The 22917-nt window shown below is 35.5% G+C and overlaps 1 protein-coding gene across 1 annotated transcript in view; it reads left to right on the top strand.

Annotated features, from left to right (window-relative positions):
- Nucleotides 1–22917, top strand: part of DNAAF6 (dynein axonemal assembly factor 6) — a 40807-nt gene that overhangs the window by 4660 nt on the left and 13230 nt on the right. The window contains exons 3-6 of the mRNA XM_081126043.1: nt 1704–1869; nt 6249–6321; nt 8254–8359; nt 10684–10780. Of these exons, the coding sequence (XP_080982169.1) occupies nt 1708–1869; nt 6249–6321; nt 8254–8359; nt 10684–10780 (438 nt within the window). The 5' untranslated portion in view covers nt 1704–1707. The remainder of the gene's footprint in view (nt 1–1703; nt 1870–6248; nt 6322–8253; nt 8360–10683; nt 10781–22917) is intronic.

Raw genomic sequence — 22917 nt, 5'->3', positions numbered from 1 at the left:
ACAAGAGCTTCTTTGTTTAATTTGTGTCAATTACCCCTTTCTATAGCAGACTACCTACCAGACCATACTGTGAGAGAAGATAGTTTTATCACCTCTTATTTCACTTTTCCCAAATTAACAAGTTTCCAATATAATGAGTTTTATCATTAACTTATTCAGCACAGTTATTAGAAGTGATATTTGTGCTTAGAATAATTAAAATTTTAAAGGACTAATAATAGCTAACATACGCTGAGTGCTTAATATATGCCAGGCACTGTTCTAAGCTCTTTTACATGTATTAAGCTACTTAATCCTTGTAACAACCCTATGAGGTAGCACTATTATTATTCTCATTTTATAGATAAGGAAAATGAAGTATTGAGAGTTTAAATGATGTGCCAAAAGTCGCAGAGCTAGAAAGTAAATGGTAGATAACAAATCTAGGCAGTGTGACTCCAGAGCCCTTACTTTTAACCATATGATATACTGTCTCTATGCTGGATGTACAGGGCAATCTAACATTTGTTTCATATCCTTGATATTGCCTATAATCATTAAAATCAGTTTTCTATTTAAAAAAATAAAATTACAATGTTAAAAAAAATAAGACAGAAGTTTTGAAAACACCATCTGCATGCAGATTGATTTTGACAGATGATTATACCAGTACACATTTGAGAATCCCTTTTGTATTCCTGTTCTAGGCACAATGCAAAAATTTTAGTGGGTCATTTACTAAAAGCACTAATATTTCCTGTGAATTAATTTTAATAAAATAATGTTTAAAAATGTCAGTAGAAGTGTAGAAAAGATTCTTATTATATTTATGCCTAAATCACTGACAATAGGACTAATCCTACAGTCTTTATTCAGGTTAGTCATTAAAGTCTAACACTTCCAAAATTTTTAAAGATCCTGAATACTTACTCCAAACATAACTGTAGAGATTATTTAAAAGACTGATGTCTGGTTGGTAGGATTATAGGTAGTTGTAATTTACTTATTTATACTTTTAATGTATTATTTCCTAAAATTTCCACAATAAACTTATACAGTATCATTATTATAATCAGAAAAACTATTTTGCGTGAAGTTTTACTAAAGTTGTTGAACCAACCCATTTAAGTTCTCAAATGGCAATATAATGCTAGGTATCATCTATGGTTAATTAAAAATTTAAATAAAGCAGAAGGTACAGGCCTACCTGAGGCAAAAGTGTGAAATAAGTTCTTTGAGTGGTACCCTATGAGAAACATTCTTTTCAGTTCCTTAAATGGAATATACAACCTAGACAGCATACAGGAGACAGATAAAAAAGTAGTCTACACAAGTATGTTTCTAAATAATGACATACATTCCATATGACACTAACTCCACTTTCTCTAGAGGTAGGGCTAAAAATCTGCATTTTTAACCAAGTTGCCCAGTGATTCTTAGGCATACTAAAACCAGAGAATCACTATAGTAGGTGCTCAATAAATGCTTGTTAAAGTGAGCATGGCAATTCAGTTAAGTAAGCTGAATACTAGACTTGACTTGCGACCCCCTGGTCTGTGATTCAGCAAAATACATATATATATATACCTGAAGGAGTTTACAAGGATTTTCAAGGAAGAATAAGAAAGAATAGAGTGACCCAGGGAAAGAAGGGCAATATGACAATAAATACTTTACATCTTAAATAAAATAGAAAACTAAAATACTCTGATTTTCTTCCTCAGAAATATGGATAATATGGAACCCGAATATGTAGAAACTGAAAAAATGGAAACTGAAAATATGGAATCAGAAAATATGGAAACTGAAACTATTTCATCAGTTTCAACTCTGCAAGCTCTCTCTAAGCTACTTTATCCCGAAGAAGAGGGTGATTTTGAGTCTGAACAGGTGGTTGTATACTTATAGATGAATTAGTTTTGTTCACAATATGCTGTGAAACTGTATTTGAACAACTTGTTCCAACTTTGCTGTGGGAGTAAGGGTATGTCATCTGATATACTTGCAGGAGGTTGCAGGGCTGATTATGTATGAGAGTAAAACCTCTAGTACATTTCTAGCAAACATAATTATATTTTTTCTAAACTACCTGAATGCTAAATAGGAAAATTGTTCTGTAACTATGGTAGCAATAGCCACATTTCAAAATGTTTGTATTTATATTTATGGCCAAAGAATGCTTGACAACCATTAAAAAGTGTGATAGCTAGGATTTTTAAGCTTAAACAGTATTTCTATAAAATAGATAATTTCAACTAGACAGTATTAATTATGCACCGAAATCCAGTCCACTTATTCTTCTTTATCTACAGATGAAAGCAGAACAGAAAATATTTTGAGCCAAATAAGGGCTACTGAATTTCTGCAGCCTACTGAAATTGGCCTCTGGGCACATGCTCATATAGAGCTGTAGAATGTAATTAGGCAGTTGAATAGCATTTGGGGTCAGGACAGGTAACCCCAGGGAAGCTTGCAGCAACAAGATGGGCTTTATTTTGGGTATGATTGTTCCATAAACTGACCTTTGCCCACTCCAGTCACTGCCAATATTTCCAGTATATTAAAAACACTTTTATGTACCCCTCCCCGTGTCCATTCTCCTACTCCTTAGATATCAGCAAACCTTGGTTATCAGACTGCCTAAGTCAAACAAAATTTTGGGCAGAAATCTCATACTGTAGCAGAATATATCACTTTGCTTTCACTCGCTTATTTTAATAAAGCTTTTCATTATTGAGACCAGTTTACAGTGAGCAAACCATCTCTCATGAAAATGCATATCAGTTTGCTCCTCCCAAAATTCTTTTTTTGCCATAATGTTGAAAAACAAGTATAATCTGAAGAGGCAGCGAATTTAGTGGCTCGGATCGACACTGGATTTAGCTTCCACTCTTCAGGAAGTGCTTAGGTGGAACATGACAGACTCACATAAGACATGCAATGGAGCCAGGATCAGGAACCAAGAAATTTGAGTAAGGGAAAAGTCTTAGTAGAGGCCAAAAATAAAGAAAAATCGGGATGTTAATAACACCTTGAATATATACAACACATAAGACACAGGAGAAAAAGTTAGGAGCATGTATCAATGAAGTTGGGAAGGCAAGGTCATTTTTGCTACCGTAGCAGAAATAGAATAATACATGCTGGGAAAGGTGGGGTTATGTCAGATACAAAAGTATACTAAGTATTTGAGAAACAGTGCTCTTGAACAAAAGGAAGTGGAACTTGTATTTCAAACAGATTGAGATAAGGAATTACCCTTGTAACAAAGCCAGTTCCCTTTGACATTTAAGTATGGGGATGATTATTTTCATCTAGAGTTATGTCTCGGGTAAAGATGAGTGCTTATGAGAATAGAGAGACTAGGACCATTTTACCAAATTGTACAATTTATAGAGAAAAAATTACTATAATAATGTATGATTCTGTACATCTAGGTTATAAGCAATTTTGAGATAATTGGTCATTCACACACCTCAGTACAGTTATCATTAGAGGATATAGAATTGGATTATTAGAACAATGGGAGAATAATTAATGGTTTTAATGAACTATTAAATTTTCCAGGAGAGAAACGGTTTTTCATTTTTCACATGCATTAATCTTGGGAACTGTGGAATGATTACAAGAGTGATGTGTTTTTGAAAATACACTCTTTGGAGACAGTATTAGAACTGTTGCATACACATTGTTTCATTTATACTATCCTCACCATGAATTGTGAAGAATCTGGGAGATTGGGAAGAGAGTATGACTGTTGTTTGTTTGTTTTTAGCTCACAAGGGGACCTTAAAACCTGTGGGAAATACTGTTCACTACTCTTCACAAACATTGTAACAAGGATGTTCTAATTCTCTTACATATTGCAAAGTGGCATGAATTGCAATGATGAATTGCTCAGATAATTGGATGTGGATTCACAGTAAAGGCTGAAATGATATTCTTATAGAAAAGAGTTGCCAGATGGTTTTTAATGTTTTTATTACCCTGATCCATCTTTTCACTTGAAAATTTTATTTTCAATCATTTATTTTCATTAAGTTAATAAACTGAACTCCCCCTATGTTCCGATATACTGATCCAATCATCACTCTCCATGGAGAGCTTACCAATTTTTGTCAGAAATGTTCAAGTTTTTATTTCTATAGATTTTAATTTTTCGTGGAGTGAGACACTCAATGAAACAAAAGGCCCTCATGTTCCAAGAAATGCTTTACTCTGATTTACTGTTAGTATTTCATTAATTAATAATTTAATAAAAGCACTACAAGTTTATATGACCTTAGTGCTTAAAAAGAAAAAAATGAACAGAATGTTGTCTTGGGATTTTCACATAAAAATGCCTGTAACACTTTAACCACACACATAGCACTTTATTTTTTTTTAATCTTCAACTGAGGATATTATTTCCATTGCTTTTCAGAGAGAGTGGAAGAGAGAGAGGGAGAGAGATGTAGGAGAGACACATCCTTTGGTTGCCTCCCACGCGTGCCCCAACCAGGGTGAGGACCGAGCCTGCAACCGAGATACAGGCCCTTCACTGGAATTGAACCTGAGACCTTTCAGTCAGAGGGTCGATGCTCTAACCACTGAGCCAAACTGACTGGGACTACATAGCACTTTTGAAGCACCTTTTGGAAAGGAATAGTTACTGTCTCAGAAACTGTTGACATATTATAAATTAATTTCTGATTTATAGCTGTTGGGATAGCTTAGCATGAAAAGACCCAGGTGAGCTTTTCCACCAGCTTTCAAGGACAAACTCTATTCCTCTTTCCCAAACAAAACATTATAACTTTCATACATGTCTTAAGACTTGGGAGATTAGTATGGGGGGCTGAGAAAGTAGAGCTAGAGGTGCTTGTTTACCAAGATCCAAGAAGATAAGGATTTTTTGACTGTCAGCAATGGAGTGAATTGCAATGCAGAATCTGACATCAACAAGAGCAATTAGTAAAAAAAGGGGGGGAGGATTCTTGAAATATCAAAGAACCCCTGAGAGGGACAAATGAAGTGGTCACCACTATAATGATGGCGTAATATGTTGGAAAAAAGAAAAGCTGTTCTTGTACTGGTGCACCAGAGGCAGTCCTGTGGGGATATTCATGCTTGTGCAGAATATGGCGAAATACACTTGAACTTTTATGAAGACTGTAGTGGTTTAGCATATATTTGACACTATAAATTTGGGATTGCTGTTTAAATTCACTAGTTCCGTATCAGGGAGCAGTGGGATGAAAGTGTTTCATACCCACAGTGGAAAGAAGTAAAAGCAGAAATCGGGACTTTTGAATGAGTCATTTGATGTCCAAATGCTTAGACTTTATTTAGTGGGTTTTGTTTTGTTTTGTTTTTTTAATATGTCTTTATTGATTTCAGAGAGAGGACGGGAAAGGAAGAGAGAGAGACAGAAAAATCAATGACGAGAGAGTCATTGATCTGCTGCCTCCTGCATGCCCCCCACTGGAGATCGAACCCACAACCCGGACCCGTGCCCTGACCGGGAATCCAACCGCGATCCCCTAGTCCCTAGATCGATGCTCAACCACTGAGCCACACTAGGCCCGGCAGTAGTTTGTTTTTACTTCTATAAAACTTTCCCAGCTCTGGTCGGGTGTTTCAGTTGGTTTGAACTTTGTCCCGTACACCAAAAGGTTGCAGGACACATACCTAGGTTTTGAGTTCCATCCCTGTTCGGGTCATGTACAGGAGGCAGCCGATTGATGTTTCTCTCTCTAACTCCCTCCCTCCCTCCCTCCCTCCCTCCCTAGCCCTCCCTCCCTCCCTCCTTCCCTCCTTCCCTCCTTCCCTTCCTTTCTCTCTAAAATCAATAAACATATCCCCCAGTGAATATAAAAAAACGCTTTCCCATACTTCTATCCCCCATCTAACTGTGACCAGGCACTGTGAAAACCCAAAAATGTCGGTGCTCTTATACTAGCACTTGGTTCTAACCTTCAAAAAGATGAATGTGGTTCATTCCCCTGTCCCCAGGAATCCATAATTCACTGGGCTGGAACTAGGGATTTAGTCTAATCAAAGACCATCAATTCTGCCTTAGAGTCTATTAAACCAAATACTTTTTGAAAGACAAGGAAAACACCTTCAAAATAATACTTGACATCTGGCTCTCTGTTGTATAACAACTATGGGTAATTAAACTGGAAAGCTCTATGAAATTTTAGATGGAAAGCTTATCAATTTAAAGTATTACTGATCACATATTAGACAAGTAATACAAAATGTTGGGCTTTTTTCTTCTCTCCCAGTCTAATTATTTATCTGCGATTGGAGCCATGGGTCCTGGGGATATTGGACCACCAAAAACAGAAGAGAGTAAAGGTAAGTTTTTTAATAAAGTGTATAGGCCAAGATAATTAATACAATCTTTGGGAATAAAATTACAGGGGGAATAATACTAACACTAGCACTTGTTAAAGATGACCTCAAATAACTGTAGAAATGATGAATAGTCATTTACTGTTGCAGGTAAGTTGTTTTTATAGTAATGAAAATTAATTTGCCTTGAATTATTCACGTTTTGGCATATTTCCTGAGATAGAAAACCTCAAAGTCATGTGTGGTTAAATAACTTACGACTTAGGGTCTAGTTACCAAGATGCTTAGCTTCTTCACCATCTACCCTGCTATATTCTGGCAATTTCACAGAATTTATTCATTATTTTATTCAATAAATATTTATCGAGTGTCTAATATGAAACAGGCAGTATGATCATCTCTGAAAGTACACTAGAAATCAAAATAGAAAAGATCCCTGCCCCCATTAAGTTGATAGTCTTTTGCAAAACACAATGAAATAAACAAAAAACTACATAATTTTATCTTATATTGAAATGTTTATAAATTAAAGTCCATGAGGTCACTTGTGCAGTCACAGGTCCAATAAATTGGAATAAATACTCTTGGATGTATTCCCAGCATTTTGTCCCATACGTTTTCACAGCTGAACATTTTATGCATCTTAAAAAAACTAAAGAAGGCTCTAGTTCTGTTGGTCATGATCACAGTTACCAGAAGGTGGGCAAGGAAAGGAAGTGAAGTCCTCTCACCAATTTTATCTGAAAAAAATATTTAAAGTAATGGATAAAAATGAGGTCTGAGGGGATGATTTACTTCATTCAAGAGATATTCACTCCATGGAAAACTAGTTTAAAGTTGGATGTATTTCTGTATTGCCTGTATTTCTGATAATGTAGGTCTAATAATCTCTTTGTTCAGAGAACAATGAGTCATATGTAAAGCATTATATGTAAATCTGGAAATAATCTTTCAAATCCCATGCTAGACAGAAGCAGATAATTTCAAAAAATTAGCAGAATTAAAAAACCTGACAATCAGGTGCATTTGGGGGAGATGCTTAAAAGGACTCCAAATAATGTTGTGCACCAAATCTGGCTCTTCATTTGCTGCTCTAATAGTTGGAACAAATGTAAGCTGGGTTTTACATGCCTATTTACTTTTAAACATTTAAAGACATGTAGAAACCCAGGCACATGCTCAGTTCTACATAAAGGATAACTGATAGAGATTTTCTTTAAAGCCATGTCTACATAAGGAAAACACTGGATTAAAAAATGAACAGTTTGTTTTTTTAATGAATGATATATTTTAAGAATTATGTCATACTTGAATGAAATATGTATCAAAAGGCTTTTATATAGTAAAACACAATGCAAAATAAGACATTTCTACCTAAATCAAAGTGATTGTTTGATTTGTTCTTTTATATAAAAATATTCTACATGTGATTCTATGTTTCAGGAAAAATGTGTAATATTTCTTTGCATATAATATATATACAATGTTATTTTATATATTATATATATTATATTATTTTATTAGATGTTTGTATAAATATATACATATATATGAAAGAAAGAGAAGCAGAGGGGGAGAGAGGAGAGGAGAGAGGGAGGGAGGAAGAGAGAGAGACTAGAAAGATATACATCATAATGCTATTTTGTTCATTATTTCTGGGCAGTTGGATTGCAGATTATTTTATTTTCCTTTATTTGCTCAAATGTCTTTTCCAAATTTTTACAATTATTATTACAATTCTACAATGTATTGGTTGTATATTGATTAAACTATTTAATCAATTGTTACTGATTTATTTTTTAAACCAAAAAACAAGCTAAAGATCACAAATAGAAAATGTTTTACTTCAATGATCCCAAATGAGTGTAAAGACCAGGAGCTATTTTGAGGGGGAAATGGGCAACAGCTTCAGTTTTATCTTCACCTTCTTTACAGTCATCCCTCAAACCAGTGATGAAACTAACGAGGCCATCTGGAATCCAGAAGAAGTTCCAGAAGGAGCAGAGCATGCTGACACATGGGATGCTAGAGAAATACCAGAGTAAGCCAGGAATGTGTTTAAGGGTTTAAACTAGATGTGTCATATGATGCCATTCTATTTTTGACAAGATTCATAAAGTGACTTCTACCACATAAAAGATAAAACTACAATGACATGCATAAGGCATGTGTAATTGATGATTTTTTTCCTTCTAAAGCAGAAATAAAGAATAAAACACAAGGCCTTCCTTTCACTTATTATCTAACAAAAAATGAAAAACACAGTAATTTCCATTATAAATTTATATTTAATAGTTACCTGTATAATGTGGAACTAACAGTAAGAAAATAGTCTGTTCAGTTACAAGCATTCTTACAAACTAAATTATTATATCATGTTTATATGTGAAAGACCTGCTTTTAATTACTTGATGTTCTACATTGACTATGACTATGACAATGCTTCAAAAAACCCTATGCTTCTATCTTCTAAGTCAGTTCTGAAAAGAGAAGCAGTAGGATACTGCAGATAATTAACTGGAACAAAGTATCCAGCTTTCAAATAAACAATGTGAAAAAATTGTAAACCTCATAAAAACACTTCAGTTTGCATCTTAAGAATGAAGAGAGTAAATCTCATGTTATGTTTACACAGAACACACACATACATATGAAAGGTAAGAATTAAGTCACTCATTTATTATATTGTCTAATAAATGTCAAACATCCATATGTGGCAAGCTCCAAATTTGAGTAAACTCTCACTTTCCTGGATGTTTGATGTTCTGTAGAAGAACATCCATGAAAGTTTTACAGGAATAAATAATTCATTCAGGATAAGAAGAAAATGGCTTTTTAAGATTTTTTAAAAATCTGTATTTTCTATCTTATGCAATTATATTTCAAATGTCCTAATGGGTAAAGAGGAAAATGAGTAAAGAATGTGGACAGGCAGTTCACAAAAGAAGAATGACTAGTGGCCAAGTAAAAAATAATAAGGGCATGATCTAAGTCACTGGTTTCAGGGAAAAGTCTTAGGGTCTTTATTTCAGAGATTTTTGAAAGCAGATTTGATATTTGATTAGATATAATGAATGAGAGGATGAATAGTGAGGCCATTAACTGTAATTGGGAATGTAGGTGGTGGGGAAGCAATGAGTTTGTTTTTGGATGTGTGGATAGTGAGGTGCCTTTGGGACATTTAGGCAAGTGCATATAGTAGGCAATTGGAAAATTGTTTCTGGTGATGAGAAGAGCAGCAGCTAGAGCAAATCTATTTGGGAATCATGGACATATGGATCAATACCTATCTATTTTGTTTTAACCTGATTTCATCTTTGTAAATACTTGATAGATGTTATAGTCTATTAAGAAAAAATGGCCCTTATCAAATGGCTACTTATTGTTACTCCTGTTTCAACTCAAAGAAATCCTTTTCATTCTTGGACATTCCTATTTGCCAGTAATCAAAAGTTCAGTATAGTCCTTTAGTCCTCCTGTCCAGAGATTTACCATTTCTTCATTAGGATAGAATTAACTACAAAAGTTCATTACTAAATGTTTGCTTACTTTATTCTCTCTAAAATGATAGGATACATTATGGCTGGTTGCTTCTACCTCTAAGGATAAAACATCCTACCTCTAAGGCCCCAAGTTTGGGGCCAAGGGAAGATTTGTGAATTGTCATGGGTAAGGTGAAATACAGGAAAATCTTTCATTGAACTAAGAATTCTATAAGACTTGATTCTAAACATTGTAGTGTAGCTGTGTTGACTACATTACCAATGTTTCTATTGTAGAATTTTAGAGGTGGAAAAGATAGAGATCATTTAATTCAAACCCTCTCTCTTCCATAAATTGTAAAAATGTAGAAGCAGACTCCATGAGTTTGTGACTTGACCAAGGTCACACAGTTAATGACAGAAATGGTTTAAACCTGGATTGTCGAGTTCTACATTGTGGCTTAAATTTAGCAGAGGGGAGTTCCTGTCTATCCATCAAACCCTGGATTATGGGCCCACTATTTTTCTGAGCCATTGTTTTCCTGGAAAGAACCTTTCTTTTTTCTTCTACATTGAATCTTATTAGACTATTATTAGAAATTACTTCAATTCATTTTATCTGTATAGCTCTAAAACAGTTAAGCTTCTTTTTAGAAAAGAAGTGTATATGATATAAATCCTGCTTTACAGTGTTAGGCATTTTTGACTGAATTTTTAGACTTCTATTCCTTTTTGTTCTGCTATATACCTGAAAAACTGCAAGCATTTTATTTAGTCTTTTTATTTTTTTGTAATGGCATGTTCCCATAAGTTTCTAGTTTTCTGCTCTATGACAGGAAATTTCTCCTTTGTTTGAGTCTCTATATCAATGACTTTTTTTCAGGTATGATATCATATACAAACAGCAGGTGGGAACTGAGGATGTATTCCTAGGATTGATGAAAAAAGATTCTTCAACAGCATGTTGTGAGGATCTAGTGGTAAGCTTCTCCCCACATCCCCATTTTCCTTATGACATTTATAGTTAAATTGACTGCCTATTGTATATAAAACACTGTAGGCAAGGCTGTAAACTCTTTAAAAATAGTGGTTGCTATGTTTCAAGTACTAAGGGAATAATGGGAGAGACAGTTTAAATTTGGTAAACATGTTCAAAATAAGCTAACCTTACATATGTGGATAAGACAAGTAAACATGATAGAATCATAACATAATACACTACTGCTAGTCCTGTTAAAACTGCCCAATCTGATTGGACTGAATTTCTTTCATTCTGCTTCTATGTTCTGCATGCCATCTGATTGGTTAGTAATGTCTCACAAGTTGACAGGCAATCAGAATAAAATATTTCCTTCCCTGAATCTGTCTCCTCTCTTATGTCTGTATTTCTTTTAATGACTCAGCTTACATTGGGAAATTTTAAAAGGGATTCTTTTCTTAATATTTGGAACTTCTGATGTAAGACTCTAAAAAGACATCTAAAGTGTAACTTGGCTTCCTAATCTGAATGACACTACACCATATTGGAGGGCATCTTTTGCCAAGCCACTGTTCCTATATAATTGAAATAGCAACACCAACAATATCAATTGAAACCATATTATTTTTGCTTATTTGAGCCTCAATGATCTTGTTGAAAAGTCTGGGTCTAACCAAGAGTGTAGAATGTAACTCATTTTGACAATATACACTAGTAATTTTGGTGCTAAGAATTTATTTTTTGAGATCTGGGGCTATGCATCTATCTTTTCCCCTCCCTCTCTTACAATACTGTACAGTATAGAATACTGAAGTGCCCATAGGAGATGCTTAATATTTTTTCTTTAAGCAAATGATAAATGGAATCTCTCTTTTGCATGAACTTCATGTTTTCTCTTATTAGCAAGATCTAAGACATTGATTTGAATCAAGTAACAAAATGGGAATAGTGACTTTAAGTACCTCAGGAGATTTTTTCAAACTTGAGTGAGTTAGGGTTTCAAGTGATCTTGAAGTAATTAGCTCCCAGGGTTTTAGCAGTAATATTCAAATTCCTCTCCTTAAATTACAGTAAAATTATGTTTTTGATGTCTAGTATCAAGGATTGCTTTAAACTCTGGAGAAATTCTAGGCCCTAAATAAATGAAACTGTTGTGGGCCTTTCCATTTCTCTCATGCAAATTGCTTCTAGTATTAATGATAAAGGTATACTGAATAACAAATCTTGGAAACTAAATCAAACCTCAGAATAGGAATATACAATTTATCTAAAACTCACCAAGTACATACAAAAAAAGACTTGATCCCTCCCTCTAGTAAATTTATAATCAACTGGGGGGACATAAATATCCCATTTTATTATTAACAAACTCAATGTTGATAATTGTATGTCTACCAGGAGTTCAGAGGGTTTGGATAAGGAATGAACACCACTGAATGGCAGCAACAAATGAAAGATTTGTTGGTTCTATGGCATTTTATAACATTATACTGTTCTTTTTCTCCTTCTTTCTTTTTATTTATATATTCAATCTTTGAAGACTTAGTGAATACTACTACATACCAGGCACTGTCCTACATACTAGGGATACAGAGATAAATAAGAAGCAGTCAATTACCCTAAAGGAATTTCCAATAAAGGAGATGGACACCTAACAAATCATTATAGTTCAGTATGGTCAGTACACATATAGAGGCATATATCAGGCACGTGGTGACATAAAGCAGAAAGGGATCAACTTTCTTTGGGTAGACAGGATTCCAAGCAGAGGTAAGAGCACATGGAATGGTAACTAGGCATGAAATAGCATGGCTTATTTGAGTAAACAGTGAATAGAAAAAGAATAAAGAATAAAGAAAATTGTGGATGGTGGTGTACTGGTAAGTTGATTCTCAAAATAGAAAAAAAAATCCTCATTTGTAGCTTGTATTTTATCCTGTAAGCATATCAATGATGACATCCATTGTCATTGCTTAACCCCACTGGTAAGACTCAGACTGAAGAGGTTGTTGACCCCTCTCAAGAATTTCTTGCTTAAATTTATAAGCTTATTATTCCTGTTGATAATATGGCATTTTCTCAAATCCAAGTCATCATCAAATTGTAACTGTGCCATTTATTTAATAATAAAGGAAAATAGGTATGCTATATTAAATGTATGTGTTGATCATGTGATACACCCCAGTATCAGAAACATTAAAATGCAGGGAAATTTGCAACTTAGAATTGAATATGTTACTTGGATCCTGGACATTGTCTATATGTACAAGGAGTGATTTGGGGTTTAAAAATTCACAAGGACCACCCTGTCCTTTACCCTCCCCAAACTCCAAATAAGAAAGCAAGATTTATGAGTCCTAAATTAAAGTGATTGTCCTAAACAAAATTCTGTGTTAGTAATATTTATATCTTCAGCAAGCCTTCCATTCTTTCCTTCTAACCCCAATCCAAAGAGCTCCATTATCCGAATTCTGCCTGATGTTCTATTCCCAATTTTGTAGGTACAAAACTTCCCTTGCCTTAATCTATATTTAGGCATTTTATTTTTAAATAAAAACTGTATGTATTTAAAGTGTACAACGTGATTTGATATACATATACATAATGAAATGATTACTACAGTCAAGCTAATTAACACACCATCTCACATAGTTACCATTTGTGTGTGTGTGTGTGTGTGTGTGTGTGTGTGTGTGTGGTGAGAGCACCTGAAATCTACTCTCTTAGTAAATTTCCAATATTCAATACTGTATTATGAACTCCAGATATTATGCTGTACATTAATTTTAGAGCTAGAGATAGGCCATTGTTTTGCAGGTTTGTTTTGCCTTGCTTTTAGCTGCTAAACCTTTTCAAGTAAAATTCTATGAGAAAGCCCAACATATAAAACAAATAAAAGCATCCCCACCTTGGTTAAAAGGGTACTATCACCCATGAGGCAGCTCTTACGAGAAAAAAAATGGGGCTCCTTGGAACATGAAAGATGGTAATCTAGCCTTTCTTCCATATATTACAGCTCATTTGAGAAAATAAGGACAAGCTTACAAGGTATCAAAAATTCATATAAATGAATGGAAAAACAATAAGTGAGCTAGAGGGCTTTTCCCTCCTAGGTGACATGTCTATATTTTTCTTTAAACCTCATGATTAGAATGCCCCTGTCTTGTTTTATTTTATTTTGTATTTTATTTTCTCTTGTCTTCTGTACTCTCCATCCCTCTCCACAAGGTTCTGATTATAATAGGTTTGATATTTATCCTTGACTATATATCGTTGCATACATATTTATCATTGTTTGCTATAGTGCTTTAAATTCTACAAATACTTATTGAGCACTTACTATAGGCTAGACACTCAATATATAGTGTTGAAAAAATCAATTCGTTTCTCTTCTCAAGGAACTTACTGTCAAGAGTTCAAACAGTCCATAAGCAGCAGCACAGACCTTCATAGACCCATCCAATGAGGAAACAATGAGATCAAATGGATATAGATTATTACTTACACAGACAGCATAAGTAAGATCAGCATGGTGTCAGCTCCCGATATTCCTTTGCCCCACAGGACTACATGAAACTAAAAGGGCCAGTGGGCACTCTGTTGCTGAAGTGTTCACTCTAAACTGCAGCTAAGCTATTTTATAGCCTGCATCTATACCCAAGGGGAAGGAGGTGGAAAGTCCTATGCTTTACTGAGAGGGAGTAGGGTGAGAATCTGCCTTGTGGTAGCCTTCTGCAAGATAGGAACCTCCCACAAGGTAGAAAGACAGATAAAAAACAGCCTTGAGGCAACTCCTCACAAGACTGCCTATCTTCCCACCTCTGAGAGGATCACAGGATGTTCTGCCAAGACCTGGGGCAGACAACAATTGAGCCTTGCCTACGTGGCCCATGTAAATAGTGCAAGGTCACCAGGATATCAGAGTGGAGACATTTTCGTACATTTACAATCTGTGAATAAAAGTGTTTTTCCTGATTGTTTTAACTTAATATAATAACAATAATAAATAATTTATATAATGCTTACTAAGTGTCAGACATTTCTCTAAGAACTTTGAGCATAGTAACTCATTAATCCCCACACCAAAACTCTATGAAATCGGTACTATTATCCCCATTTAACTAATGAGGTTGCTGAAACATAAAGAAGTAACTTGTTTAAGATCACGCATTTAGAACCTGGCAGAACTACAAGTTGAACCCAGGCAATCTGAATTTGATAGAAGTCTGTGCAAAGTGATTTGAGCACAAATAAGAGGAAGTGTAAGCTCACTCCATAATACCGGTGGCATTTGACCTGGACGTCTGAAAAACATAACAGTTTGTCAGAGTGGAAAAGATGTCTAAATGGAGTGAACAGCATGAGCAAATGTATAGCTCCATGAAAGTATTTGATGTGTTTTGAGAACTATTTGTGATGTTTTTGCAATGAGAATGCATGGAGTAATAAAATATAAAACAAAATCAGCAGCTTAAAAAGCTAGTTGTCAAAGCCCTTGAATATCATACCTTGTGCTATGGACTGAACTGTACCCCCTCCCCCATTCACTAACCCCTAGTGTGGTGGAATTGAGAAATGGAGTCTTTGGAAGGTTATTAGGTTTAGAGGTCACAAGGGTGTAGCTTTCATCATTATATCAGTGCCTTTATATGAAGAGACACCAGAGAGCTTGCTCTGCTTGTTATCTTCCCCTGCCTCATGAGCACACAGTGAGAAGGTGGCAGCCTACATACCAGGGAGAGAGCTCTCACCAGAAACCACCATGCTGGAATGTTTGGCATGCTCAGACTTCCAGTCTATAGTATTTTGTTTTGGCAGCCTGAGCAGACTAAGACACCATAAAATTTGGACTTTATCTTGTGGACATTAGAGTTACTATATGTTTTAAAGCAGGTGAGTTGAATGATTAGATGCACATTTCAGAACAACTCTAGTGGCAGCTTATGATGAAGAATTTGGTGGAGATGATGGTAGGAGATGAGTGTGAGTTTGGAAGACTGGTGGTTAGAAAACCAATTGATAGACAATTGCAATAGTTCAGGTGAGAGAAGTAAGAGAAGTTAGACTATGGCAATGGGGATAGAAAAGAATGGTTTCAGTAGAGATTTTGGAGGTAGTATTGATATGATTTAGAAAGTGGTCAAATGTGATTTGTAAAGGAGAAACAGGAGTCAGATTTCTAGTTTGGGTGACTAAGTGAGTGGTGATGGCATTAATCAAGATATGGGAATGTAAAGTGGTTTATCTTTGGATAGTAGTCTTAAAGATGGTTTTTATTTCTTTTTGCTCACTTGAGTTTTCCACATATTTTACAATTACCATCAATTACTTTTGGAATAAGAGTAAACAGAGGGTGTTTTTGTTTGTGTTGTGGAGATCAGGTATGGAATGCAAATGAAAGAACAAAGTTCTAGGAGAAAAATATTAAGTTTGGGTTATACTGAGTTTGAACTGCTTGTAGGAAATCTTGTTTGAAGTGTCTAGTAGGCTGTTAGTAATAAAACCTATGAGGAACCTTAAGATAGGAACTGGAGATACTGACTTTCAGAGTTTATGTTCGCTCTCTCCAGGGGTTAGAATATATCCACAGAGTGAAGGATTTGCATTGGGCTTAGAATGAAGTAGAACTGATTTTAGGTAGCATGTATATGCTTGGAGAGGGGGAGTTGTTGATAGGGATACTGGGAAACTTGCAGAAATGGGACTAACTTGACACAGAATAGGTGGCCCTTGGGATAGGGTCAACAATCAGAGACATAGTTCAAACAGAGGCATTGTAAATTCTCACTCCAGTTTCAGGCTAGGTATTGAAAACCAAGAGGAACTGAATAAATGAAGTGAGGTTGGGATTTTGACATGACTTTAGAGATACAATGGCGGAAGCCAAAAAGCTGTCATAGAAACAAGTTAGAGAAACAAAGAATGGGAACCAGCCTACCTCTGAGAAACAGGGTTGACAGAGGTATCTGACCTCTTAGGTGCCAGTTGGAGAATGTTGGAAAAGGAACTTTAGATATCAAAGATATATAGGGAGGTAGCCTGGCTTCCCCATAGGACTAATTTTTGACAGGAAATGGGATGAGTGCAGTGGGGAAGTAGGCCAGTGGATTCCCATTTTCACCCATGGGTGTTGAACATCAGACTGTCACAAAAATCCAAAAATGAATGGGGCTAGGGTTATTGATATTCTGCCAAATGGCCCATTGTTTGATCTAGGAGAGGGGAAAAGCTGCCTGCAGATAGCTGGATACTCTTTTTGAGCAGCAATGGATACATAATATTTTGGTACTCCTACTTTAATGGGATTATATTGATTAGGGGACACTTTGATGTGGCCTAAGAAACAAGTCATTAAACTGTGTGGGTTGTTTTTGGTTTTTTTTCATTGTCACCTCCTCATTGGGATATGATCCTTACTCCATCTCTAAATCTCACTGAGAATAGGGTGAGAGTCAAGGATGGGATAGGAGCCTGTCACCATCTGCCAGACACAATCAAGAGTCACATGTTTATTGCAAGTATTCATCTCAGAAAGGGCTGTCAGTCATTTTGAGCAAAGTGTCTGCCCATCTTCTGAGAATTCACTTGCTTCTTGAATGGCCTGCTTCTCAAATTCTGGTTAAAGCAATCATATTCATTTACTTTTAATGAATAAATAGATTTGGCTTCTTGATAATGGAATAGATTCTCTTTTATATTTAAAATTCTAAAGGATGGGCACTTTTTTGGAGGTTTTCTGATTATGCTAACCTGATTTGATTGGTTATATATCAGACTGTGCAGCAGGGAGAAGGATATTTGAGCTGTAATACAATTCCTTATTATGAGCTTCAGGCTGCACAGTACACCTTCAATTAAATTTCTGATTGTTATCTCAGCAATATACTTACATTTATAGTTAATATTATAACATACTTTCATAATGATGGTAGGGAAATGAATACTCCCTTAAAAGCTAATCTATTTGTATAGATTTAATATGTCTTTTTAAAAAAATATGTTTTTATTGATTTTAGAGAGGGGGGAAAGGGGAGAGGAGAGGAGAGAGAGAGAGAGAGAGAGAGAGAGAGAGAGAAACATTGATGAAAGAGAACCATTGATTGGCTGCCTCCTGCATGCCCCTTACTGAAGATTGAGCCCCTTACTGAAGATGTGCCCTCACTGGGAATTGAAATGGAGACCTTTCTGTGCATGGGACAATGCTCAACCAACTGAGCCATACTGGCCAGGGCATATAAAGACTTAATATACTTCTAATTAATAGAGTTGAAAATAAGTTCCCCAGAGAGAGAGAGAGAGATTGCGGGGGAGAGTCTTGGAAGGGAGAGTTTAAGATGGGTTTAAGGTCAGGAATGAAATTAGGGTGTAAGATATCTTATACATATTATTTGATAATAAAAATCAGTAATTTTATATTTTGATGCTATAATTTTGAGGAAGTTTCATCAAAATACCTGAATTACATGGTCTGGCATCCTTGAACCAGAACAGGCAAAATTTTCTGAATCCAAGCAGATTCACCCTAGAAAATACCAATATTTGAGGGATGGATGAAAGAAGAGAAGCTGAGAAGGATATACAGAGATGGGGGAAACCATAATAGTATCTGCTGCTGTAGAGAAGTAAAACAGGATTAGGGTGCAGAAGGAACTTTGAGATTCATCAAAGAAGTATTTTGGTAAGGAGGGGAGCCTCAGTGGTGTGGTAGGAGCCAACACTTGAAGAAAGCTAAGTGGTGAATAGGAAGTGAGAAGTGAATAGGAATTTAGGGGAAGACAGATAAATATAGATTGTTCTTTGAGAAAGTTCAGCAGAGAAAGGGAAGAAAAAGAGGAGATGGTTGTTGAGAGGAGACAGGATTTAGAGGTTCTTTTTTAGGACAGGAGATGCAAGAATGCTTTTCATTTGATGATAAGGATTTACTTGGGTAATATTTATTGAGTGCCTACTGTGTGTCACTAGAGCTAATGAACAAATAGTAAAAAAAGCAATCATGATATGGGCTCCTAAGCAACTTTTAGAAATGGCTGGAGGCATTTTTTGGTTATAGGATGTTATTGGCATTTAGTATTCAGGGGCCAGGGATGCTCCAAATCCTGCAAAGAGAGGGACACTCCTGAAAAATGAAGTGTTATTCTGCACAAAATTAGAAAAAGATAAATTGAAGGTGACCATTCAGCAGTATTATACACTGTTGATTAGTCAGTCCCTCCTTCTTGAAACACCTTTTTCTCTTTAATGACTCCACTCTCTCCTGGTTTTCCTCCAAAATCACTGGGCACTCATCTCCTTTGGTCCCAAATCACTGGCTCTTTCACTCCTGCCTGAAGTTTTCTAGGTCTCTGAAAAAATATCTATGTCTTTTTTCTCTATTATTTTTCTATCTAGTCACCTAGCTTTAAATACTATTTATCTCTCTAGTTTTGACCTCTTCCACTTGTTTAATAGGCAACTTAAACCTGATGTTGAATACAGAACTCTTATTGCCTTCCCCAAACCTCTTTCTCATTGATTTCCCTCATCTCAGGAAATGGCAACAACATTCACCTAGTTGCACAAGCTAAAAACCTAAATCATCCCTCATTCCTCTTCTTTTTGTACCTTATATACAATCCATCAGCAAGTCTTGTTGGTTCTTCTTTCAAAATATATTCTAAATCCATCTAATTTTCATTACCACCACAACTACTATCATGTTCCAAACCACCATCACCTCACCTCTCACTTGGACCATTATGATTCCCTCCTGACTTTTCTCCCTTCTTCTACTCTTGTTTCCTGGCACCCTTTCCATAGTTTTCAGAGGAATTCGTTTTGCTCAGAACCCAAAATGGCTTCCTATTGCACTTAGAACAAATCCAAACTCCTTATCTTGACCTATGAGGCCCAAATGATCTGACCCCTACCTATTTTTTCACTTTCATCTGATGCCACATTTTATTCCTTGTTTGTTATGCTCTAGCCATCCTGGTCTTCTTTCTGATCCTTCAATATGTCAAGTCATTTCCCAATTCCTTGCTGTTAATTCTACTTGGAATGCTCTTCCCTCAGATAATGATAATTTTACCTCCTATTTCTTTCTTGTTTAATTGCATCAGTTAGTGCCTCCAGAACTACATTACATAATAGTGGTAAATATTAGCTATTATTTTGTATTTCTCACTTTAATTAGAATGTTTCTAGTGTTTCCTCATTCAGCCTGATACTGAAATTTGGATTGTTTGTTAAGGAACTACTTATTCTGATTTTATTAAGAGTCATAGGCAAGAATGGATGATGAATTTGATCAAATACCTTCCTAACATTTGTGGAGATCATATGATTATTTAGTTTTGCTCTATTGGTAAATTATGTTAAATTTCTTAATATTGAACCATCCTTGCATTTATCCATTTAGTCATTTAGTCAACAAATATTTATTGAGTGCCTACAATGTGGCAGGTATTGTTCTAAGCACTGAAGATACTGTAGTAAACAAAAGACAATTATTACTGCCCTCACAGAGCATACCTTCTAGTGGGAGGGATAAATGAACAAAATAAATGCATAAACTATATTGTACATTGGAAGGTGATAAATGCTATGAAGGGGAAAGAGCAAGGAGAAGTGAAAAGGAGTGCTAAGACATTTAAGTAGTGTGGTCAGGGACAGTCTCATTGAGAAGGCAATATTTGTGCAGACTTGAAGAAGATGAGGAAGTAAGGCTAAGGTATTGGAAATGTTGCCTAAGGGGATATTTAAATCACCAAGATTTAAGACAGAAATTAATGTTAAAAATATCAATGAAGAACAAAGAACTATTAGAAAAATTAGGGTAAGTTTGTGACCTAGGAATTGTAGATAATTGCACAAGGAGAGTGATTGATGGTATAATGTGAAGACATGAGATTTATTTTAAAAAGCTGGAGGGAAGGGTCAGGCCCAGTGATATAAAGGAGATTGGAGGGGGAAAAAACAGGCACCAATTGAGAAGACCGTAAGGGAATCAATGTCAAAAATGGAGATCTAGATTTCAGTTACAGTAAGAAATTGAAGAGAATATTCAAGGAAGGCTTATGAGATAAGGGATGATATACTATGTGTTGCACAGGACTTAATCCAAGGAGTAGGAAATGGAAAAAAAATAGGAGATTTGAAGATTCAGATGGTAATTATTGGGTGATAAAGAAGGACATGGGCTTCTTGTGTTTATTAAGAAATAGAGATTAAAATATAATAACTTTAGTTCTAGTAATCTCAAGACAGTTAGATGTGATGAGGTTGTGAGTGCCTGGGGTGAACTATCTAGAAACCTTAAATTAAATAAGAATATCTTCCAAATTGTCAGCCCTCACCTTTCTTTATATCATAAGCTTCACTGAAATTTCAGTAAATAGTACAGACTGGCCAAGTTACATATAAGATATGTTTCATTTATTCTTCTGTTCTAGTAGTCAGGGAGTGACAATTCAAGAGGAAACAGAATGGATGACCTCTCAGAACACTTGCTATTTGATCTTCTCATTTCAATTTTCAAATATGTTATAATATGATCATAGACACTTATCTGAGGAGCTGGGGAGCCTGTATTAATCACTTTCAGATTATAAGAATATGATCTCTTCAGGATTCTGTCATATAAATCTATCATAAAAACAAGATAAGAAAAAGAATTTTAAACTCAAAATGATAATCCCACAATAATAACTCCCCCTCCCAGAGGCTTTGATATATTAAGCCAGCTCTGTCACAACATATGGAAGAGAATAAATGAAGGCCCATGGAAACAACTTGTAAGCAATTTGACCTACCTTTACCTATCTCTAGGAAAGCCCCAAAGTGAATTCTGAGAGAGAGAGAGAGAGAGAGAGAGAGAGAGAGAGAGAGAGAGAGAGAGAGAGAGAGGAAGGAGGAGGACTGAGTAGCTTTGACTAATTGCCTGAGGATAAACTGAAAGTGAGAAGAAGAGACCTCACAAACCTTAAATTAGTAGACATTTTTCCTGTCACTTGTTATTCACAAGGCGAAAAGACAGGGGTTTGAAGTGGTTAGTAATGGATACTGTGGTAGCCAGCCTACAAGATGGCTCTCAAAGATTCTCAACTCCTGATGTTCTTCCCTTTCTGTAGTCCCCTTTCACATCAAATAGGGCTGCCCTATATAACCAATGGGATATTACAGAAAAAATATATATATAGCTTATGAGGTTATGTTTAAAAAGGCTTTGTTTCTGCCTTGCTTTTTGGTATCATTTACTCTGGGGAGAAAACAGTTTTTGTATCATAAGGACATTCAAGCAGCCCTAAATCTTATGGAGAAGTCCATGTAGTGAATAACAGGCCTCCTACCAGCAGCCATGTGAATAAGCTATCTTGGATGCAGAACTCCCAGCCCTAATAAAGCCTTCAGATATCTACAGCCTTAGCCAATATTTTGACTACAACCTCATGATAGACCATAAGTCAGAACTACCTAGCTAGGCCACTCCCAAATTCCAAACCCATGGAAAGTGTGAGACAATAAATGTTTATTGCTCTTTTGAGTCATAAATTGGGTGTGGGGGTGGAATTTGTTTTGGTTATGTAACTAAATAACTAACAAACAACAAATAACTTACAGGTGACAGAACCAGAATTCAAAATCAAGTTTGACACCAAAGGTTGAGCCCCTAAAAGGTTGCAAGTTTTCCAATGCATTTTTTTAGCAGTTTTTCTTAGCTTAACTATTAAAATAAATTATTCTTTGAAATAAATTCAACTTACATCCTATTTAAAGAGAGAAACATCAATACTTTTAATTGCTTGGTCAGTTACATACTGTATTTACTAATGTTGAAAAAGTTTGATAATGGGTACAATCAGAAGTCAATAAATAATCATGTTGATTTTTAAGGTGTTCATTAAAAGTATCTCTAAAGAAGTCTGATTCAATTTTCAAGAGCAGTTTTTCTATTCAGATTCTTCATTGAACTTTCATTCTTACGAGATATTAGTATATACCATTCCACTTAATTTGTTCCCTCTCCTGTCCCGTCTCTGAAGCCATTTTAGTACACAATTTTTATTTCCTTAAGAGGAAAAATTAGTTGTTTCTGAATTGCCCTTCACTAGATTTGCAAATGATTTCACGAACCACTTTGAAGCTCTACCCAAAAGCTGT

This window comes from Miniopterus schreibersii (assembly GCF_964146895.1).
Source record: "Miniopterus schreibersii genome assembly, chromosome: X".
Lineage (NCBI taxonomy): Eukaryota > Metazoa > Chordata > Mammalia > Chiroptera > Miniopteridae > Miniopterus > Miniopterus schreibersii.
The sequence above is the reverse complement of the archived record's forward strand: the minus strand, read 5'-3'. Positions and strand labels throughout refer to the sequence as shown.